We start from the raw sequence: 24,893 nt of genomic DNA on the forward strand, positions 1-24,893 counted from the left end.
TAGCTTCAGAAATAAATGCATGAAAATGGGAGATAAACGGTGGGACCGGGAATATTTACAAGAACATGTGAGGTTTATTAAACACACACACACAAAAGGCAAAAGAACAATAAATACAAGGAAGTCTTTTCTATAAAACACCACAGAGATAAAGAGGTTAACTACTTCTTTTTTTTTTTTTTAAACCTGAAACAATTTTATGAACCGATAAATATCACGCCCTCTCTTGAACATGAAGTGTTCACCTTGGCAACGACCAGAAAAACATCTAAGAAAATAGTGAGAAAACGGAGGAGGAGATGAGGAGGAGGAGAGGAGGAGGAGAGGAAGAGGACAAGGAATCTTTTTCTGGAGGATGGAGAGAGCGCAAGAAAAAAAAACACCAAACTGGTGCGATCCAGTCTGAGGCTCCTGCCGTTGCCCCCGGATACGGATGGAGAAAAAGTAAGTGGGAGCTTCAGCTGGCTGGTTTCCATAGTGATGAGGATACAGGACAAGTGAAGGGGTACAGATGAAGAGGAGACTATGAGGGGAAGAAAGGAGCTCATCGAGGGGGAGAAGAAGCAGATTCAACAGAGAGGCGTCGCCGTCGAGGAGGTGAAGGGAGGGAGGCGACGCGCTCAAAGAGAGGGGAACATTGGAGGGACGTCAAGCTCAGACATGGACCCCCAAGACTTGCCACTGGAGACTGCCACCTTCAGGGGCACCTGGGAATCACACAGATGAAAAGGAAGGGCGTTGGCTCTTTTTTTTTTTTTAAATACATTTTTCTTTAACATGCACCAAACACCACAAAACAACAGCAAACAAACAACAATCTGCTCCTTTTTATCAAAACATGGCAACCCATGTCCTACATCTCAAACCTTCATAAGGTTTAAAAAGAACGGCCAAATTTTTATCTTCTAATATATCAGTAATTTATTCACGTCAGACTTTTTCACTAAAGGGAAAAGCATCTGACATTTTTGTAAATTTGAGCTTGTTTATTGTGGAACATGTTTATTCTGTTTGGGCTTTCAAAAAGTGATTTGATTCAGAATAGTAGGACCCAGTGTGTTAGTTCAGTCTGTTTGCAGTAACCTGCTTACTGACTGCTTTAAGCCACAGTCCACTAGCAAGAAAATCTACAGTTTCCCATCAATCCTGCACTCCACTTGACATGTGACAAGACCATACTGCCATCTGATTTCAATTACACTTCTTTTACTCACTTTCAGATGGACTCCCAGATGATCAATGTGCTGTAGCGACTCCATGCTACTTCTTACCAGAGCTGCACAAACAAAATCTGTATTTATTTTTGAACAATAAAAAATAATGGTGCATAGCAATTATATGTTAAAGCTTAGGAAACAAGATTTTAATTCACTTAAAAAAATCTTTATTCAAATCTCAGAGTGATCTAAACACTACACTGTTTAAAACACCAACTTTACACATTTCAGGTATTTTCAGTGTGTTATATACTGTCCCCACTGTGACATGGCTCCTGTGTACAATACATTAATGCAGAGAGACGGCCCCGGAGACTGAGGCACAGACAATTGGCTGAAACATATAAAGTGAAACTAATTTAAGAAACAGTTTTGCTTAAAGAAATAAAAGCGTGCTGAAGCTATTGGACTAACCTTTATTTAAGTAAAATTTGACCTGGACCTTTTTTTTAAATTGTCAATAGCTGATAAAATGATTTTTTTTTACCTGCAAACTGTTGCACCTGGGAGTCCTCCACTTCATACAGAAGCTCATCATGGAGCTGAGCTATAAGCCTACACACACACACACACACACACACACACACACACACACACACACACACGCATAGAGTAAACACCACTGTTGCTATTAAAGCTACTAAAAATAAAGAATGAGGCATCTGACTGTTTCAGCAGACTCCTCCGTTTACTTCGCACACTGCTCTGTAATTTTGTTATATATTGGCTTTTGCTTCAACTTTGTTTACTCCAGCTGATTGTTTGGCATCATTACCAGCATTAATCCAGGATCATGCCTCATCTCTACAAATGTAGCTGGCTGGTAAACCACAGCAAGTCGTTTGTGTGTTTTGGTAAGACAAGCTCTGTCAGATCTCCTGCATAAATATGGAACATGAGCAAGTTCTGATTGTGTAGATTTAGTCCGGTATGGAGAGCCAACACGCATTTGCGTATTTTGTCTCGTCAAAGGAGAGAGGAGATTTTGGTAGTCTGTGCATCTTTGGTGAGCAGTGCCATGTTTAGAGGTGGTACCTGGCAGACAGCGAGCTGGAGGAGGAGACCAGGTTAAAGATTCTGATCATGGCCATCTTACAGAGATCCGCAGCAGAACCTGTACATACAAATAAAAACACATACACAACAAACAAGAGGCAAACCCTCCAGGTCAGAGAAGCAGTTTGAAAGCCTACTTCACATGTGAAATATAAAGAGAAGCTGAGAAAAGCATACACAAAGAGTGCTATCAGTCTTCCTACCCTGGACCACAAAGTTGACAGCTTGCCTCTCAGCTTGCATGCGGATGGCCCAGTCTGGGGAGTTGATATTGGGGAGGTTCCGTCTGCGACCCATAATGGACAGCACATAACCTAAAAGAATTGAAAAAATGAATATTTAAATGGAATAATTAATAATGATTTTTCTAAGAATAGTACATTACTTGCTCTGGTTTCCTTGGAAGATATAGTATTTTTTTTAATACCAAAGATCTGATGATCTGGAGGTGTGTGTTAACACAATGGACATTAGGGTTGGGGGGAAAAATTGATACTGTGTAGTATCGTGATATTTTGTTTGCTAATAATGTATCGATACAGGGACAGCAGAAATCGATGTTTTGTTACAAAAAAAGTTTTTGTGGACTGGAACATGCTCTGACTTCAGAGCATGTTGATCCTTTTCTGAGCAAGAATCCTGACACTGTCCAAATGTGTTTAACTTTTTTTATTGCAGCAATAAACATGACAGTTTGCTTATTTTAATTTAAGACATGTTTTATTTTAATTAAGTTTAAAACTTTTTTATTTAATGTAAAATTATATTTTGTTTTAATTTACTTTCAAATTCTTCAGTTGCTGAAGGGGCTGCATAGTTTTCATAAATTGCATAGTTCAGAATAGCTATAATTGTACCAGATGGTTGCATTCAGTTAAGTTGGACTAGACTGTAATACAAACCGTTCAGTTTGTCAACAATAAAACTGACTGAAATGAGAGAAAGACTGAGTGTGAGACTTTGATATTAGATAAAATGAATATTGATAAAGTTTACCTTTATGTACAGAATCTGAATATCGCAAAATATTTTTAAAAATTGCAATAATATCGTATCGTGGGATGTATGGTGATTCCCACCTCTAATGGACATCCCAGCAAATTCACCCCAAGGTCAGAGCATGGAGTGCTCAGAGAGACTGAAAACTCCCAAGAGCTAGATGCAAAACTCTACAGGCCTCAGTCACCAAGTTAAAAATCTAATGACAGAAAAACGAACAAGCATGGTGCCAGCTGCCAGGAGTCATGTGAAGTAAATGTATTTATTCATAGGGTCATTTAAAAACAATAAGCGTTGATCAAAGTGCTGTACAGATAAAAGATTAATATGAATAAGAATTGTATTTGCTCCTTGTGGATAAATTCAGTTGTTTTTGTCTGAGGATAAAACATCATAATACCAAGTTAAAAAAAACAAAACATCAACTACAAAACACAGGTTTAAATGCCAAATAGTAAAAATTAATTTTCAAATGGGTTTTGACGATGTGTTGGTGAGGTCCCAATTTGAAAGGGTGGATGTTCAGTTTAGGTGTAGCTACAAAAAGCTTCTCTCTAAAATGAACACAGCACAAGACGCCTGGAACAATGACATGAACACACAATGATGCAAAGACCACATCTGGAGAAAAGCTCAGCATATGAGCACAAACACCACCGGCTGTCAGCACGGTGGTGGAGGGTGATGAATGATGTGAGAGACCATCAAGTCACAGAGAAAAAGATGAATTCAAGTTATTGTTGCTACAGGTGGTTATTTTTTTGGGGTTTTTTTTACACACTAGAAAAATGTTACCTCAGTATAATCATTCAAATGACAGAGGAAAAAACAGACATAGCTACCTTGGCCTGGGGTTGCCTTTACTTGGTATCCACAGTGTGAAATCATAAATGTAACATTCCCTTTGTGTAGCAGCGTTGTACTGACAACGGTTAATGCAGCCAAAACAAACTATATTTTTTGTTTATTTCATGTTTATTTTATTCCTTGTAAAATCACAGAGACTTCATAGTTCACAAGTCAACTGTGTCAGCTGTGTTGAAGCTGCAGATGTGTTATGCTAGCAGCGGCTAACAACACAACCTAAAGCTTTGAGCCTCAAAGAGAGAGCTGCAGAGATGAGGAGCAGTCTGAACTGATAAATTCCCTTCTTTCTAATTCCACACACAATTTTTATCTCCCACATTTTCAAACTTACAGCCATCAGCTCCAACTAATACTGACTTAAGAGGCATCACTTTAGGCAAATGATCAAAATCTGAGCAGCTCCCGCTGGAGAAACAGAAGGCTTTTTACAGCCCAAGATCTACAAACAGATGGATGCAAGCAGACCTGCAGACGAAGAAAAATGCCAAAAATGGTGGTTTTAAAGCGTGCTGTACACTCGATGACCTGTCAAGAAGCAGATTATCATTCAAAGCTAAAAAACCCTTTGAGTCTTCAAACCCCCCCCAGTAACAAAAGCTGTTTTAACAACTATACTGAAAGATTCATTTACAACCACGTTTATACAGCTATAAATTTACATAGAATAGAATGCCTCTATTGTCACTATACAGTTGTACAATGAGATACAGAGCATCTCCTACTCAGTGTAAACATGCTGGGGGGGGGGGGGGGGGGGGGGGGTACAGTTCTGTAGTGCTATATACATATTAACATAGGGAAAAAGACATACACACACACACATATATATATATATATACATATATATATATATATATATATATATATATATATATATATATATATATATATATATATATATATATATACACACACACACACACACACACACAGTGGGGCAAAAAAGTATTTAGTCAGCCACCGATTGTGCAAGTTCCCCCACCTAAAATGATGACAGAGGTCAGTAATTTGCACCAGAGGTACACTTCAACTGTGAGAGACAGAATGTGAAAGAAAAATCCATGAATCCACATGGTAGGATTTGTAAAGAATTTATTGGTAAATCAGGGTGGAAAATAAGTATTTGGTCAATAACAAAAATACAACTCAATACTTTGTAACATAACCTTTGTTGGCAATAACAGAGGTCAAACGTTTACTATAGGTCTTTACCAGGTTTGCACACACAGTAGCTGGTATTTTGGCCCATTCCTCCATGCAGATCTTCTCGAGAGCAGTGATGTTTTGGGGCTGTCGCCGAGCAACACGGACTTTCAACTCCCGCCACAGATTTTCTATGGGGTTGAGGTCTGGAGACTGGCTAGGCCACTCCAGGACTTTCAAATGCTTCTTACGGAGCCACTCCTTTGTTGCCCGGGCGGTGTGTTTTGGATCATTGTCATGTTGGAAGACCCAGCCTTGTTTCATCTTCAAAGTTCTCACTGATGGAAGGAGGTTTTGGCTCAAAATCTCACGATACATGGCCCCATTCATTCTGTCCTTAACACGGATCAGTCGTCCTGTCCCCTTGGCAGAAAAACAGCCCCATAGCATGATGTTTCCACCCCCATGCTTCACAGTAGGTATGGTGTTCTTGGGATGCAACTCAGTATTCTTCTTCCTCCAAACACGACGAGTTGAGTTTATACCAAAAAGTTCTACTTTGGTTTCATCTGACCACATGACATTCTCCCAATCCTCTGCTGTATCATCCATGTGCTCTCTGGCAAACTTCAGACGGGCCTGGACATGCACTGGCTTCAGCAGCGGAACACGTCTGGCACTGCGGGATTTGATTCCCTGCCGTTGTAGTGTGTTACTGATGGTGACCTTTGTTACTTTGGTCCCAGCTCTCTGCAGGTCATTCACCAGGTCCCCCCGTGTGGTTCTGGGATCTTTGCTCACCGTTCTCATGATCATTTTGACCCCACGGGATGAGATCTTGCGTGGAGCCCCAGATCGAGGGAGATTATCAGTGGTCTTGTATGTCTTCCATTTTCTGATGATTGCTCCCACAGTTGATTTTTTCACACCAAGCTGCTTGCCTATTGTAGATTCACTCTTCCCAGTCTGGTGCAGGTCTACAATACTTTTCCTGGTGTCCTTCGAAAGCTCTTTGGTCTTGGCCATGGCGGAGTTTGGAGTCTGACTGTTTGAGGCTGTGGACAGGTGTCTTTTATACAGATGATGAGTTCAAACAGGTGCCATTCATACAGGTAACGAGTGGGGGACGGAAAAGCGTCTTACAGAAGACGTTACAGGTCTGTGAGAGCCAGAGATTTTCCTTGTTTGAGGTGACCAAATACTTATTTTCCACCCTGATTTACGAATAAATTCATTACAAATCCTACCATGTGGATTCATGGATTTTTTTCACATTCTGTCTCTCACAGTTGAAGTGTACCTCTGGTGCAAATTACTGACCTCTGTCATCATTTTAAGTGGGGGAACTTGCACAATCGGTGGCTGACTAAATACTTTTTTGCCCCACTGTATATACACACATATACATATATATATACACAAATATACAAGCCGTTCTTTTAAAAAAAAAAAAGTAATATGTAATAAATAGTGTTGTGTATATACAGTTGAGTTACTGCACATAGAATTGGTATTGCACAGTGGTGGTCCATAGAGGAAGTGCGAAGAAAAAAAATTGGGGGAGGGCTGTGTTATTGGTGCATGTGTTTGCTGCTCTGCTGAGGCAGTGGGAGGAATACATGCCCATCAGGGAGGGGAGAGGGCAGCCGATGATCTTTTGTGCTGTCTTGACCACACTCTGAAGCCTCACTCTATCCGCCTTGGTGCAGCTGCCGTACCATACCGTGATGCAGTAGGTTAGCAGGCTCTCAATGGACGAGCGGTAGAAGGTCAGCAGCAGGTTGTTGGGCCTTCTTGACGACCGCTGAGATGTTGTCTGTCCAGGAGATGTCAGCAGAGATGAGGACACCAAGGAACCGGAAGGTGTGGACCCTCTCCACACACTCCCCGTTGATGTAAAGGGGGGCCCAGTCAGTGCTGTGTCTCCTGAAGTCAACAATGAGCTCTTTGGTTTTCTTAGTGTTCAGTGCCAGGTTGTTTTCTGAACACCATGCTGCCAGCTTCAGGACTTCCTCTCTGTAGTCTGCTTCGTCTCCCTTCGAGATGAGTCCGACTACCGTGGTGTCATCAGCAAACTTGATGATGAGAGTGTTGTTGTGGGTCGAACTGCATTCGTGGGTGTAGAGAGAATACAGGAGGGGGCTCAGCGCACAGCCCTGTGGGGAGCCGGTGCTCAGTGTGCGAGTGGAGGAGAGATGAGGGCCGAGTCTTACAGTCTGGGGCCGGTTTGTGATCATGATCAAACCTGCACCGTTTCATCCATTTATGAGAAATACTCTAGTCTAAAATAATCTAAGGTCAGTAATTATGGTTAATTATGGTTAGTTATGGTCAGTAATTAAGTGTTAAAAAAACAAACTGTACAAAGAAAATTAGATTTATTGAGAAAATGATCTTTGTTTCAAAACTAGAAACAAAAAAACCTAAACTTTAAAACATAGTGTTTTATTTTAGTATTACAGTATGATAATGTCATTTTAACACCATTATTATAAATTCACTGACCACTTTATTAAACAACAGCTTACTCCCTTAAATATCCAATCAGCCAATCACATGGCAGCAAATAATTTTGTTTAGGCATGCAAACATTCATGACTTTGAATGTGGCATGATCGTTGATACCAGATACGCTCGTCTGAGTATTTCAGAAACTGCTGATTGACTTATTTTACCCACACAACCATCTCTGGTGTTGACAGAGAATGGTCTGAAAAACAGAAAATGGCCAGTGTGCTTTGAGGTGATAGGAAGGTAAGAGAAACTCTAATAAACACTCTTTACAGGTCAGGTATCCAGAAGATCCTGTCTGAACACATAACTGCCACAGCAGCAGAAGACCACACCGGTTACCCCTCCTGTCCTGTTAAAACAGGCTACAATTCACACCAGCTCACCAAAACTGGACAACATGCTCCAACATTCAGACGGTGGGATCAGAATTTAGCATAAACAACATGAAAGCATTGATCCACCCAGGCTTAAATTACCACTTCAGCCTGTTGGGATATTTTCTTGGCATATCTTTGGGCCCCTTAGTACCAACTGATCATGATTTAAATACCACAACCTACCTGAATATTGTTGCTGACCATGTCCATCCCTTTATGCCCACAGTGCACCATCTTCTGATGGCTGCTTCCAATAGGATAACAAACCATGCCACAAAGCTTAGATGATCAAACACCACACACAAAAATATTTAGATTATGGAAATACCTGACAATTTTAACTGTCAAAACTTACTATGAAATAGTTACAAACAAATCCTAACATCAAAGCATCGAATTTAAAAAACAAACATCCATAAAAAACAATTTCCATTAGTGTGGCTACACCAATCTCTGCCATCTACCATTTATTAGTTATATTAAAACATATTTTAGGCTTTAAATATCTACAGTTAGACAATGAGAATTTTATTTATATAGCAAATTTCATTATACGCATATTCAACTCAACTTACAAGCTTGTGTAAAACAAGTTACCAATGTTGAGCACCTGTGTAAAATCTCTGCAGGTTTATGATGCCTTAAGGCAATAAAACCCCAGCAAAATATAAAAAAACAAAGAAAACAAAACAAAACAAAAAACACCAGTGATTTTGTGTGAAAAGCCATTTGTTGATAGAGCATTACAGGTGATTATGGTAACAGCAGGCTTACAAAGACACACGCAAACGGCCATCCGCACAAAAACACCGACATCCAAACGAGTCGCACCGTAAAGAAAAGAGAAACACACACATTCCTAGAAAAGTGACACGAACACACAAAGGGCAGCAAGAATGTGCACTGATGTGATACGTACATAATACACATTATCATATGCAGGTATGCAACACACACACAAGCAGCCACACTTACACACAGTGGGCCAGAACATTCCACTAACTGGACAATGGAGCAGGCTGTACAGCCAAATCCCTCTGATATCCCTTACTATGAGCTAATCCAGCTAGGACATGAAACCTGAATGACCCTCTTCCCTGAACGCACACACACACAATCCCGCACACAAGCATAAATGCGCTGGAAACAAGTGCTCTACAGATAGCAACAAACATTAACACTCTGCTCATTGTGAACTGACCCGTGACACATGCATGTGACCTTTATCCCCAGGTATGGTGGTGAATCATACTGGAATGTGTTTGTTTTCACTCCCAACAGGCTGTGTTTTTCCACTGAGAGTGACACAGGCCAGTGTTTTTCAAGTTCAGCCTGTTTTTGTGGTCAGCCTTTTGGAAGTGTTACGGCAACATCACAGAAATCCACGGCTGGGTAACCACGCTGTAGTATAATTAACATCTGGTAAATATATGCTGTGTTATTTCATAATTCATCACCATCCTCCTAATCAAATTAATATTTATAACAAAGACATAAAAAATGAGTTATAAGAGCCCATTCAGCATCAACATTATAGTCAACAAAGGCTGCGCTTCCATGCACCATAACAATGCTTAAACTAAAACTGTTTGACAGCTGGTGAGTTTCTGCCATTCAAACACAAACCCACGCAGTCCTAATCAAGCAGACTAGTTAAGGGTTAATGAACAACACTTACAGTGTTTTTTTTTTTAATTTGTTACTTTAATTGTTGCCTTTTGTTGCCAGCAAACAGCTGCTCTTTAACAAACCCAACATTTACAATGCAACATGGCGTTTTAATTTGTTGCTTTTTTCCTGCACAGAGGAGTATGTGGACCTCCCCTAAGAGCTTTTACCAAGAGACAAAGCATGACCAGGAGTGTACCTAGTTTTATTTTTTTTTCTCAAATCGGGTTACAATCATTCAGTTATTACAATCTTTGCAGATTGATTGTGCTTAAGAAGGTAATCACCCCCCTAAAGATTATTTACGGATGAGAAGTAAAAAAAGAGCCGCCAGGTGCTAAAAAATAAACCTTAGACTCAAACATTAGAACAGGCTTTCCCCCGCAGCACGCTGCGTAATGAATACTCACAAAGAAAACGGCGGCCTTTACAACTTATGTCTAAAATGTAGAGTTTCATGCATCGGTTAAAACACTCGACTCCAGCTACATGACGCGTAGCTGGAAACACTTCCCGCAAGTCGAGCTGCCCAGATTCACAGAATTTACAGAAAATGTTACATTTTTGTGATTTATATCGTTATCAGACGATAGAATTCTTATATCGGGATATGAGAGTTTGGTCATATCGCACAGCCCTAGCTCACGGTGAAAAAAGACACAGAACATTTGATTCTAAACAAAATTCAAGACATTGAAAGGTTAAAACTCTGGGACCACGACAAAGACAGCTACACAAAAGTAAGTTATAAATTATGTAAGACAGAGTGGGAAAACCTCTGTAGGCTCGATTACTCCATGTGACCAGTCAAACTGTTATGTGATCAACTGTTGGTATAAAAACACAGCCTATAACAGCTTTACTCATATATAAAACGACTCTGAATATGAATCTGATTTTTATTTCAGTTTAGGTATGTAAAATATTGTAATATTTACTGACAACAGAAAAGATTTTATTGGTACTGATTGTGGTGATGTTGCCTAATGTACTGAAATGTTTTCAGCTTAATCTTAAGGTTTGATCATGTAAAATAATTAATCCCTGAAAGGTTTTCAGGGATTAATTATTTTATCACCACAGCACAAATCTTTCTCAGTCATTTCAGACCCCTGCAGGTTTTAATCTATATCAGATATTATTATCATGTTGCAACCATCTAGCGACAGTGAAATACATCCACCATAAACTGAAAATCTCAAAATATTGGTGAAGTAGTATTTCAGGATTAAACTTATCTGTGAGTTACGTAGTTACTGAACAAAAGCTGTGTGCACAGCTGAGAGTTGCAGCCATTTGAGACTACATGTGCAGAGCATGAAATGTGAAATGAGCAGTGAAACGACAGCCTCCTTTTATTTTATTTATGACAAGTATTTCACAGTTCTACTGTCTGCAAAAGTCTGCAGGAGAACTGCACGCACCTGTGCATGAACAATAGGACATCGCAACAGGACGTCTTCATGAGAGTGTTTTCATATCCTTGCATAGCTAGTCCTCCCTATGTCAGTGTAGCCTTAAGAAAGCTTCACTGTTTTTTGTGATCTCTGTGATTCCCTGAATCTGAAGAATTTCAATAAAAAGTGCATGATGTGAGGAACAACAGCAGAGGCTTACCCACAGTGGTGGCAAAGAGTGTCAAACAGAGTGTCAACCATTATGAGAAATGCAGCTGTGACTGAATCATTTTTGTGGTTTGGCATAAACAATCAAAACAACCCTGGTTTTTCTTCATCTCTGCCTTGTTCCTTCTTGGCTGATGCCCTCATTTACTTCCACACAGCTCCTCCTTTTCTTGCCCCTCTGCTATTACGCCGACACCGTGATGCTGACCTCACCTTCGTATTGCCCTTTCCAATACATTTTCAGCAAATATGACAGCAGATGAGGTGGCTCTGTTCATCTCATCTCTGCTCAGTCAACATCCTTCTGAGCAAAACATTGTAGTGTCAGATCAGCTGTGCAGAGCAGGCGAGAGGCTACAGCACATATTAATCCCTGCTCCCTGAGTCACAGCACAGCAGCTAAAACAGCCAGGGACTCTGGTGTAATACAGTATGCTGCCGCTGCTAGCATTGATTCAAGAAGGCTGTTTTATCGATCAGCTAACCTGCTGCTGTGGTATAAGGGAGGGGAAGAAAAGGGAAAGATGAAACATAAAGACTGTAGCGTGGATCAAAAACGCGAGGTTGAAGAGAGAAAGGAACGAAAGAGACAGACTGATGGACAGGATGAGAGAGGGACACACAGACAAAGAGTGTGGGGCGAATAACTTCTAGAGCCGTCCCTGATGGGAGCATCACCATGGTGATGGGCTGAATTAAAGCCCCTGTTTGGCACATCATCGCTCTGGCCCTGAGAACGAGGAGGCTTCCACTGCGATCTCTGCACGGCAGTCTGAAAGAATGAGTCCATTACGGTGCTTCGATCGGCGCCCGTATTGCAGAAGAAAGGGGAAGTGATGAGCAGGTAGTGGGCTGTGTCACCAGTGCTGAGGGTGATGGAGCACCTGTCTGTGTGTAACGGCGTGTTGGTGTTTGTGGAAAAAAAAAAAAAGGTGTGCGCCGCTGCAGCTGGCGTGAAACACATCCACTGGTCTGACCTAATTTTTGATGTCTGCTACAAAATGAGGTTATTTTTCAACATTTATTAGACCAGATAAATGCTGTTTTTCTGCGCGGCCACAGCCTGACAAAGAATCTGAAGCTGACATAGTGACACAGCTGAATGTTTCTCACTGATGTCGGCTAATTTATCTGGTTTACTCTGTAATTAGCTAGTGTTTTTCTTAGCGAGAGGAAAGTCATTATAGCACACATAAGATAAAGTTAAGAAGGGATTAGATCCTTGGCTGGAGGGTGAGATTAGCTCAAACAGCAGTCAGTGAGTGTCAGAGGGTCTGTTCTGAAGCATCCCGCCCCCTGTTCACGCTTGGCTCGTGCACTATGCGCAATCAGGGTTAAAGTGCAGACTTTACACTATTTTGTGTTCAAGTCTCAAGTGTGCTGCGCTGGCAGTTTGGTTAGAATATAAATAAAGGGTCTCGTCCTAACCATCAGACCCTCCAGCCCCTCCCCTCTTATCCACCCCGTCCCCTTCAAGTATTGACCCAGGGCAGTTCGTCTTCTTCCTGCCAATGCAAGCACATCTCCAGCCCATCCAGCACATCTCTTCATCTCCAGCCAAACACACACAAATCCACAGAGGGTGTGGATGCTTAAGAAACCTAAAGTCTGCTATGCATGTCAAAAGTGCAGGCCTAATCAGACTGACACACACAAACGCAAACAAACCAGCAAACACTTTTAATTTTTTCTTTAACTCTTGATATATTTCTACTGAGTTCTGTGAAGTAGCTTCTTTCCTTTCAGGAATACATATTTGTTAACCTTGAGGCAAGCTTCTTATTAGATACAACACGACTGTGAATGGACACAGACCTTGTTTGTGGCTCTGCTGGATGGTTCTCTGGATGAAGCCCTGGACGTCTCTGTAGGTCTGGAGGAAGCGATCTTGGAATTGGCTGGCCTGCTCACTGCTAACCCCCAAGATACCCGACAGACGCTCGCGACCTACATGTGATAAGACGTATCAGGGAGGAGGAAACAAACAGTTCAGTCAGAAAACTATGAAATTATTGATTTATTACAGCAGCAGGAGAGCAGAAGTTACAGTTTGGCGTCTAGGCTGCGAGCTCATCACTGCCCACAAACATAACACATATCAAACTGGCGAGTGATGAATAAAATATCCCCCCCGGAGCATGCAGGCAGGCAGCAATGCAGGGCAGCAGTGGCGCTGACATGCCAGTGGAGAGATGGGATATTTGAGAGGATGTGTTTAGTCTACGATGTCAGGAGACTCGGGTGTGTTAGGGTGTATGATGCAGTGTGCATTTCTCAAATGTTTTGAATTGGGCATGATGTAAAATACATGCATGTATAATCTGAGTAATGTCTGGTACATGCAGCGATTAGCTTTGTGACATTATTCACTTTCCTTGGATTTCCTCTCACATGCAAATTACTTGGAAGATGTATTCTCTGCAAGGAGAGTTTAACAGGTGGTGCTGATCACATTCACCTCAGTGGAGATAATTATAATTATTAGAATTCCTGACCAAAGATGGTGGCGACAGATAGGTGAGGCCTGAGGCCGAGAAGTTGAGAGGAGCTAAGTGAACAGAGGACAGACTGGACCAGAGGGCAGGAGAAAGGCAAAGGAAAAAAAGTAGAGCAAACTGAGGAGTGGGAGGATGAAAAGGACAAGATAAAAGATCACTGGGAGACTTAGAGGTGAGTATTTGTGTGTCGAGATGAAGACTAGAACACAAAAACCTAGTGTGGATGTGTTTGCTCAGGAGGTGTTAAAGGTGTGCAGCCTGTAGCATGAGCACAAGAGCAGGGCCCGAGCAGAGGAGTGTAGAGGGTTTGCTAATGGGCAACACAGTTACTATGTGTGTTTTTCAGTGATGGTGACAGTGATTAAAGCAGGGACTCAAAATCACAACAATCATGTAACAGAAAACACACAGCCCTATTGTGTTGGATGTGTAGGATGTCTGACCTTCACAGACAAACATCAACTGTGATTGCAGCTTGACTATTGAAATGAGAAATATTTCTTAAAATCTGGATTCCTTGAAATAAATTTGAAAAAGTGGTTTAATACACCCCAAAAACATATAAAAGGCAGTAATTTTGACTTAAAGCACATCAGGGAGAGAATGTTTACTGGGTAGCAGTGTGATACAAGGATCTGGTCAATTACACAATTTAGATACTTTAAATTCAATAAAATTAAATAAAATCAAATAGACTTTTACTCAATATTAAGTCTGTATTTGCATTGACTGGCACATTTATGCAGGAAAGAATATATATATTTAGGTTTTTTTCTATTGACATAAATACTATAAAACATACAAATACATACATCATGCACTCATATCAATATTAAAATGTATATGAGTTGGTATGCCTGTATTGCAGGTAAACAGTTTTTTAAGGAAGTATTTTCAGAAATATACCTGGTTCCCTGGTTTTTAGCAGGCGGATGTTGGATAGATATTAATTTAGAAAGCCCCCTGCTGGCCATTATAAAGAATGCAGGTTTAAGTCGCTTCCATATTGGCATCTTTTATGTACAGTCTATAGTCTATCCTACCTTTTGTCTGTCAGCATCATTGCGTGGCCTTCTTATTTGTGGCCCCACTCTATGTATGTATGTGTACGGCTGTGCCCCTCCTCCCTGACCCGATTATTGTCTTGTTGAGCAGGATTCTTTTAGTATTCTGTAACCATAGCAACACATCCCTCCATGAAGAGCCGTCTGTCTGCGTGGATCAGCGGCTCCTTACATTCCTCTTCTTGTTTCCCTCTCGGCCCCGCCTGCTCTTTGCCAGTGCATTTCCCCTACATTACCCTCTGCACAAATCGCCACATTTTCCCCTTTACTGTATATTTTGTTCATCTGACTACCCGCTCTCACGTTGTTGCCCTCTTTCAAACACTTAATACTGACTCTGCATTTTTTCTTTAACCTTTTCCTGTGCGATTTGTCCGTGCATGTTTTGCCCCGCACGCATGTCTCACATGAGTAGCTTTGATATGTGCCTCTCATTGTTGTTATTGTTAAGGGTTTATTGAGTTTACAAAAAATGATTCATTTAGTATCGCGTGTCTGAGAGTGACTGTGTTTGAGCTGTGAGTCCAGCTCAGACTGAAATGCCACAGAACAATAAACCATCAGATTGAGAGTGTTTTTTAATGAAGCATATTAAGTCCAAAGCATGAATCTTAAATGCAGATTCTGTGTTTCAGATCATTGTCGTGATATTGTCTAACAAATCCATAGGAGCAGTAGTTCGGTTAGGTCCAGTATAGTCAGAATAAGATTGTTATTTCCAACTACATACTTCATGTTTGGTGAGACATGATCATCTTTCCATGTGCAAACACAGAATACTGGAGACAGACAGAGCAGCAGCAAGACCACTGTACAGAACAGCGCACGCAACATTAATGACAGACTTTAACTAAAAAGAATGATGGGAGGGGCTGGGGTGGGTTGCAAAGTGGCTTGCAGACCAACGCAACCTCGAGGTGGTTATGGTGACAACAAGATTAAATAGTTTAACTTTATTTTACTCAATGTTGAAAGTAATATTATTTCTTTTTTTTTGCTTTGTCCTAAAGTCAATTATATTGTTTTATTAAGTGAATTTTTTCATGTCCTACTTTTGGTTATGTAGCTTCAGTTAAATCTATAATATTCTTGATCCACAGATAGAGACACATGCTGAGCCAGGACGCCAGTGGAGCATATTCTCTACCAAGTCATCTGGATCTACAACAAAACAGAATCAATTCTTTCTTTGTCCATGCTCCACCTCTCCAACAGCTTCATGACACTCATGGCTCAGACGTTTATGTGTAATCCTGATGACAAGCATACAAACAGCAGATATTTCAGACACCAGAATCAAACAAGCAAGCTCCTGTGACACTGATCTGTGGTCACGTGTGTCCATGTTCATAAGAAAATGCACCTGTGTGTGAACCATAAATGGGTCACAAGTCACACAAACAAGTCTCTTTAAGGGCCACATGGCTGTTTTATGTATTTATCTTCCTTTCAGCTCTCTTCTGTCTATTTTTATATTAATCTTTCCCTCCATCGCCCATCCCTTGATTCAGGACTGTGATTCAGTACATAAAAGGAACAGGAAAACAGCTACAGTATGTCCCAGCAGAAATCGCTGGACATTTATGAGTAAACACCAAGGAGCAACCTTCAGAGGTGGAAAACAAAGACAACGTAGAAATAACAAAAACTGCAGTTCCTCCATGTGCCGCTTAAAGCTGGCTTCAAAAAACAAAGTTGATCCACACAGAATAAAACTGCAGACTCTTCTTGCTGTTTTTCTTTCACTTAAGTGCTGCACAGCACTCTAAATTATCTATAATGCTGATTCATTTACCCTCTTTAAACTATGAACTGCTTGCATTTCAAAACCAACGACACTTAAACCTGTTATGCTTTCATTTGGAAACATACTCATCATTTGTCCTATTCATTGACAAAACCACTTTTCTGTGAGGTGCGTTTGTACTCACCTGCTCCATAAACAACAGAGTACACAACGCGTTTGGCATGCTCTCTGTCCTCAGATGTCACCTCTTTCTCACTCAACCCCTTCCTGAGAGACAGATTCAGAGAGAGTGAGAGATGCATTATTCCATTAGTGACAGAAATTTCACTAATATTTTATCCATTTTCACTGCTGTGGAAGTGAAGAGTTATGATTTAAAGTCGACTGAAAACACCGAAGTGATACTTGCTTTTAAAGAAAAACTGATGTTACAATAAAATAAGACTTTTTGTTTTAAAGACAAGTAAGAAAATGAAGTCTTTGGCTGACAAGTATTAAACATTTACAAATGAAAAGATGGCTACGACTAACGAGGGATGTGGGGTAAGATTTCTGTCACCAATCAGAGATTAAATATTGTTCAAGCTGATTGAGGTGTTATTGGCAGCAATTTTAAAGAAATGGCCAAAGTGACACTCGGCAGAGAAAGCAAAAAGACAGAAAGAGTAAGGGCAAAGATAAAAGCGAGAAAAAGCCCATCAGGCAACAGATTATAAGAGCAAGAAAGAGAAGCGCAGTGTGAGATGTAGACGTTAAAGCCGCATAAATACAGAAAAGAACAGAGGCTGCAGGAGAGGGGAAGACAGACAGTTATGTAATGTGACTTCCAGACAGCCGTAGTACTGGGGATCAGGCTGGGTGGGATGACACGTCTGCAAAGTGGCATTTCTGGAGGGGCTGACAGGGAGCTGCCACAGCTGATCAGTGTTGCGGGAGTGCCCCACACATACCCACACTACAAGTCTGGTGAGCTTCAGTGCCAGCCTTGCATAATGACATGTGACTTCTTAGATATGATGACAGTACAGTACACTAAAATACCTCTCTGCTGTTTTCTCTCTGTGGCACACACACACACATGCACAGATATGTATCTGTTAAATGACATGTGGGGGTAAATGGGGGCAACCTATGAGGTCCAAAAGTGAGCATTATCCTCCAATGACATCTGGCTGAAGAAAAAGCTATTCTGGATTTTCATTGCCCCCTGCTGGAGTGGCATCAATGCACTGAGTAAAAAAAAAAACTGCAAAAATAAGTGCCTTTAATTCGTTGCAAGGCTAAATAACAAGCAGAGCAGCAAGTTGTCCTCTTAAAGAAGAAGTCCACATGATATTCAATCAATTCATTTTGTAATATGACAAAAACAAAAAATAAAAGTCCGGTAACAGCTATCTCTAATCAGAGAAAGCAGAGGAACATTACTGTGCTTTAGCTGAATGATGGCTGAGGCGAGGGTGAAAGTTGACCAAATATAAGTAAAAATGAGTGACAGAAAAGAAAAGAGCATAACAACAACAGGGGCAAGAGACATACATACACACCACAGCAAAAGCTGAGGGACAACTGGATGAGCAGAAGACTAATGATGCGATAGAAAGAGGAAGAGGTCTATAAGAGAAAGACACCGAGGTGGCGTAATCCCAGCGGTGCTGCGGTGACTCCAGTTAATTTGTTTAAAGGTGAAAGAGAGATAATGAAAGAGACACACTGCAAAGCCTCAGTGGAGCTGTTAATATGGTAATCTGTTTAACCGGCGCCCTCTGACACACACCTGTCTGAGATGGATGACAGGAGTGTAGGTATGACACACACCATATGCACATCATCAAAGAGACAGCACAGACCTGCACCAACACAGACACACACTCACAGAGAGGGGTAAGAATACACACTCACACACACACAAACTTCAAAAGCCCAACAATGTAATCAGCAGGATGACCAGCCCCGGGTGTCCTGCCCAGTGAAGAGAGACAGAAAAAGGCCGTTGGCATGGTAGTCATGGCAACCAGACTATTAGGATGTGAAGTGAAACAAGGGAGATTGGGAGGCAGAGAGGGAAGGAGAAACCCTGTATAGGACCAAAACTCACCTTGGCAAGTCGATCAAGGGAGAACCTGAGTGTGTGTGTGTGTGTGTGTGTGTGTGTGTGTGTGACTGATGGAGACCCACCACTGAGAGGCCAGCATGGTAAAGACGTCGGCCTGCGGGTTGGTAAAAATGCGAAGCAGCTCAGGGTCAGAGGACAGGTGAGCCAACAGACGCAGCTCCACCTGACAAAAGTCTGACACACACATACAAACACACAGACACAGCCATGTTTATCTCTGACCGCAACCTCTAACGAAACTTCTCAGATTTAAGGTTTAATTCTCTGTCCCAAAACACGAGTCGAGTCTGTGAAAGGAGATTTACTTTGTGTCCCCACAACATGAGTAATCCCAGGCCACAAACACATGCCTTATTTGGTCATCATCTAATCACAACAACTCCACAGAAAGCAAAAGGAAAAGCTTTAGATTGTGAATATTTTAAAAAGTGTTTGACATTTTGGGCAAAGGGCTTTTTCACTCACTGGCAGTTTTGAAGATCAATACCACTTTCATGTCTGGATAGTCGATATACAGCTAGAACCAGCAGTTGGTTAAAACAGCAAGTGTGTTTCCTTTTGAAGGTAACAACATCCTACCACCTCCACATGAAGTTACTCCCTTTTACTGTTTACAATTAATCTGAGACATTTCTATCAGAGGAAAGTGTTACTGGTGCGAAAACTACTACTTTCTGTTCCCCAACCTGCCCTCCTGAGTGGAGCAATCAATACAGACACCAAGGTCTAAAGAGCGAGAGCTTCCAGGAAGAAATAAGAGCTAAAATAAAACTGTGTGTAGAACATATCTGCGTCTTTGTGAGCCACGTGTTTCTACCAGCTGTTGATGCCAGTGTTCGATCACCAAACCAAAATGTATATGTCAAACTGCTAAGATTAAAGGTGATTAAAGACACAGTTAAAGCAGCCACTCCACAGTCCACGGGTGGTGCCATAGAGGTTCCCAGTTGGATCCAGTTGGACCAGGAGGAACCCAGGGCATTTCATCCTGGTATCTAACAGAAGTCAAGCTACTGTTGATTAGCATGTGGAGGCCTGTGCTATCCCCCCAAAATATGCCTTTCCATACAATCACTGACCCACATGATAATGGTGCTAATAGCATAACATTCACCATGGCATCTGTATAGTCTTTCATGTCTGTCACACATGCTCAGTGTGGACCTGCTCTCTTCTGAGACTGAAGCACCAGAGGCAGATCTCCCAGTTCTGGTGTTCCAGCCAATCATGATGCACGATTCTGGGCTGTGAGCACAGATCCTACTAAAGGACATCATGCCCTTATTCTGTTCATCCTTGCACAAAGAAGCACATACTGGGCCTGTTGTTGTGTTGTCTTGTTGCCTCTCCACTGCAGGATTTGTCACTTTCATTTGCACCAAAATAGGTGAAATAGATTCACAATGGTTTCTAACTAACTGGACTGACTGATATTCCTGAAGTTTAACTTTAATTGTGTTATCCTCTGATAATCAAGTGTTCCCTGAAATGAATCTCACATAACCACAGAGAGTACATAAAACAGCAGTAGTCCGAGTTCGCTACTTACTTGACATTTGACTTCAGTAAACACTTTGCTGGGGAGTTTATGACCTCAATTGCTAGTTTAAAAGTTAGGTTATAAAACATAACCTGGCTCTGATCCCCCAGTCAGAGCCATTCCTCACTAAGAACATGTGGGTTTAAAATATAACAAAACAAAAAGATGGTTAACAATGTTCAAATCATGGCTTTAAAGCAAGACTTCCCAAACCAAAGGTGCATATCACAGTCTCATATCCATCATTTATATTAGGGCTGAACGATATATCGCATTTGCGATAATATCGCGACATGATCAAGTGCAATTTTCTAACCGCAAAGGCTGCGATTATACTCTGGACATGTCCAAATTCATGGGCTGCATCCTCCTGAGGCCGCATTTGTAGACCGATTACGTCACAGCGACGCGCCGAAGGCTGTCCAAATTCGTAGACTCCTCCGAATGTAGCCGACAAATGCGTCCTCCTTTTCCCCGAATTTGAAGGATGGGTCGGGTGTGTCCTTCGTGGCCTACCATATCCCAGAAGTCATAGCGCGGCCCAGCCAAACTCCAGTTTCCAGCAATGGCGGCCGCTACTAAGTTTTAAAATTACTCATACTAATCTTTCTGGGTCACAAAATAAACTTTTAACATATTTTCAGGCGAGAAAGTAGTTGTGTAAACATCAAATATCTGCTCGGTTTATCAAGATATCCCATATTTGCAAAAGTGCTTCGACGTTTTCAGAGGCGTCTGCTACCCACCAGCTCGACAGCTAGCCGGGAGCTCGAGGGTTACTGATGCCGCCGAGAACGGCACAACTCCCGGTACATCATTTTCAGATCACCGCGGAGTTTCGCTGCTCGGGTTAAACGTAATATATAAGTCACTTAGACAACCTAAAAATGTTATTGTTGGGCTTTTTTCAGTGTTTTGTTTGTTCGTGAGTAAATCGGTTTGGCTGAGATTAAAGTTATTAGATTAGATAAAATAAAACTTTATTAATCCCCCGGGTGGGTTCCTCCTTGGTTTTCACACAGCTGACTAAACGTCAAACAGAAAACTTATTAAACAGAAGTATGAGACAGTCGAGAATTTACACCAGTGTCTGGTTATATTTTAGATAGCAAGAAGCAGACGGCCGAGTTTATTAAACTCCACCGAGACAGCGGTGACGCTAATCAGAAGGCTAGACCGTCCAATTTCACGCCTTTAAATTTTAAAGGCGTGTTTGTGTGTGTGTTTATACAATTGCTATTATGTTTGCACTTTATGTGTAATGTTACTGACTGCAGAGATCAGTAAGATGTGTGTATTTTTTATTTATTAGTTTTATTTATTTAATATTATTTTTTAATTGAATGACTGTCTAGTAGTTCACAGATGTCGAAAAACTGAGTGTGGTAAAGCCACTGATTTTTTTTATGTATATTTCTGCAATCTGCACATTGTACTGACTTTCATTTTAATGTTTACACCAGGGTTCCTTGTCAGCACTTTATGCTCAGATGTTTGTAAGCTAAAAATAAACTATTGTGTATGTTCAAATATACTGTTGTGATTGAAGAAGTTAAATAAAAATGTCAGTCATCAATTCATGCATCACCTCATGTCATCATAACAGAGGTCTGTCTTCCAGGAAAGAACAGTTTAAAATTAATGTAATATAGTATTGGCCATACTATATGATGTATTGCTTGTCTTTGTTTAATAATACAGAAGACAAAGACCTTAAAAAATAATCGCATATCGCATCGCAATCGCAATATTGGGGCAAAAAAATCGCAATTAGATTATTTTCCATAATCGTTCAGCCCTAATTTATATACAGGCTACGGAGACAACACAGACAAGGCAGCCAGATTTACAATCAAAGTTTTCAGTGTCTACTCATGTAAATCAAAAGAATTGATCCAGAGGCGCTCAGCACATTTACTGACCCCGACGATCTAATTTTAGCCAGATTCAGTGAGTGCTGAAAACCAGCTGGAACATCACAAAGAGCACCTAGAGAGATTTTGTGTTGGCACTTTGGATGAAAGTAATCTTTCTCCCATTATTCCTGCCATTACCGGCCTGGGAATAAGCTACTTTCCTTACAAACATCTGCTTTATTGTTCTGATCTGGAAAACCACTGTGACTTAGTGCATAAGTTTCCACTTAATAGCACAGCCCTGAGCTTTTTCAGCCGAGTACTTTAAAACTTTACTGTACGCAGGTGTCAAAAAGCTCCCAACGGGAGCTGACTTTCTTACGTGACAATGTAATGAAGCATGCTGCAATTACACTATTGTATCTTGCTCCCTAATTCTCCATAATGCCCCTAACAACAGGGTTTCCTGTGAATACATCAATTTGATTTCACAAGGCACTTTGATTTTACTTTCCATGTCATAGCGTAATTGACGTGATTTGGATCCATTTCACTGCATCCGCCTCAGAGTGAACAAACTCTGCCACGTAAATGTGGGCTATTAGGGAAAGGACACGCAACTTTCTACATAAATGCTGTTATTAAAACCTGATGTGACTATGGGCAGCGCACATTTAAATGTCACACTGACTATAAAGTATTTTAGTTCATCTAATGGTAATTACATTTAGGCATTTGGTGAACGTGTCACCAAAATGATAAGGCCATGTACTGTGAATGACTTTCATGCTGTTTAAACTCATCTCCCAAGAGAACTCACGAACTAAAGAACAAGCTAATATCGACCTACCGTGGTCACGGCCAAAGTTTTAAATAAGTCACTGATGGCATCAGTCTACTCTAAATGCTTCGTTTTAAACTGTTTATTTTACTTGTAGCTCTGTATGATGTCATAGGGAGGGATTAACGTGGCCACCTCAGGCTCACAGCTCTGTTATAAGACCATAAGCTGCACCCAGAGAAATATGTTTTCTTCAACCTTAAAAAAGCTAAAACAGTATTTTAAATAAATCTGATTCTTACTTGCAATCCAAAATAGGTGAAACGCATATTTTTAAAGACTAATATTAGTCAAAAAACCAAAATAAAAAAGTGGCAAATAAAATAGAGATAGGAGAGGAGTGAGTAACTGCAAAAGAGGAAAACAGTTTCATGGGAGTACAACTGCAGATCAAATACATGAATAAATAAACAAATAAATAAATAAAATACCTGAACTAAAAAGGCCTCTGACACCTGACCCATTTCGGAAAAGGCCTTTTCATAAGCAGAAAGATAACCAGAGGCTGAAACTACGGACAAACACAAAGAGTACACAACATGCGCACAGATGCAAACACAAACACACAGATCAGCATGTTAGGGCAGCTGCTCTCTTGTCAGTTTGGTAGATCTAAATTGAAACACCTCTTAAGATGTAGTCACACATACTCACACACAAGGAAACCCAAACACACATTTCTATTCACTCTGACAAAGCCACTGCAGTACATTACATTTACTGGTATTCCAACCAGACAGATCCCTTTCCTTTGCTTCCCTGCTCCAAAATCAAATTAAAGTCAACCAAATGTGGGGAAAAGAAACTGGAAACAGGCAGAGGAAAATATTCACTCAGGATAAAAATACCAGCTGCGGTAGGTTTCTGTTGGTGTATATGTGGATGGTGTTCTGAGGATGAATATTTTATATCCTAGTGCATTAAAAATAAGCAGCATTAAATTTGTCATTATTGTGCTAAGTCTGACAGTTTATGTAATGCTGATTTCAGGTCAAATCATTCAGTCCTACAAAGAAGGGAAGGAATTTGTAATAGCCTCCCTCGACTGTTCGGCTCACAATGTGGGTTCAAACAAACACTGATTTCCATTTAGCCAAGCTCCGAGTATAAATTGCAAAGGAAATTTTAAAAGGGATGGATAAAGGCAGAGACTCCAGGGGGTTGAATGAAGAAAAGAAAGCAGGGTGGAGGGGTGATAGTGAGGTGAAAGATGGAGGAAAAGAGACAGAGTCTTGGTTCTGCTGAGATGAGCGAGGGAGTTTCTAAAGATATCATCTCATTAATGTTTCATGAGCTCGATCACACTTCCTCCAAGCATGGCTGGCAGCCTAAGAAACATATTGCTGACCAGGATCCTTGTGTGTGTGTGTGTGTGTGTGTGTATAAAGAGAAACAGAAAGGAGAAGAGAAAGTTTCTGGGCTGATATTATAGAAATATATGCAGCTAGAGTATGAAACACGTGAATCTGTGATCCTGACTTAGCCTGTGTGTGGTCTATATATGTTCTCCAAGGCCTGCAGTCAGGAAACCTTGAATCGATCCACACAGAAATAACCCTGACAGACAAAACGCTTCTCTTTAACTCAACCCTGCTTTGTTTCTACAGCACTGCACCCACCAGTAGTGCAAGAAGCTCATGCTAGTGACAACTTGACACGACTTAAACATTAATATGGACAGCATATTAAAAGAAACTGAGTAGTAGTGCCATTAGTTTTTCATGATTGAGAATAAATTCTAGAAAGAGAAAGCTGCTGATATTTTTAA

General features: G+C 40.9%; 1 protein-coding gene across 1 annotated transcript in view; it reads right to left on the reverse strand.

Annotated features, from left to right (window-relative positions):
- Positions 1-51: 51 nt before the first annotated feature.
- Positions 52-24,893, reverse strand: part of poln (polymerase (DNA directed) nu) — a 78,385-nt gene continuing 53,543 nt past the window's right edge. The window contains exons 21-28 of the mRNA XM_085451042.1: positions 18,951-19,062; positions 16,960-17,042; positions 13,282-13,413; positions 2,477-2,587; positions 2,253-2,331; positions 1,705-1,772; positions 1,215-1,276; positions 52-707 (exon numbers count right to left, since the gene is read on the reverse strand). Coding sequence (XP_085307168.1) covers positions 621-707; positions 1,215-1,276; positions 1,705-1,772; positions 2,253-2,331; positions 2,477-2,587; positions 13,282-13,413; positions 16,960-17,042; positions 18,951-19,062 — 734 coding nt within the window. The 3' untranslated portion in view covers positions 52-620. The remainder of the gene's footprint in view (positions 708-1,214; positions 1,277-1,704; positions 1,773-2,252; positions 2,332-2,476; positions 2,588-13,281; positions 13,414-16,959; positions 17,043-18,950; positions 19,063-24,893) is intronic.

Source organism: Copadichromis virginalis, linkage group LG3, assembly GCF_057382275.1.
Source record: "Copadichromis virginalis isolate Kocher_CV1m ecotype Utaka linkage group LG3, C_Virginalis_male_GT1.1, whole genome shotgun sequence".
NCBI classification, from domain to species: domain Eukaryota; kingdom Metazoa; phylum Chordata; class Actinopteri; order Cichliformes; family Cichlidae; genus Copadichromis; species Copadichromis virginalis.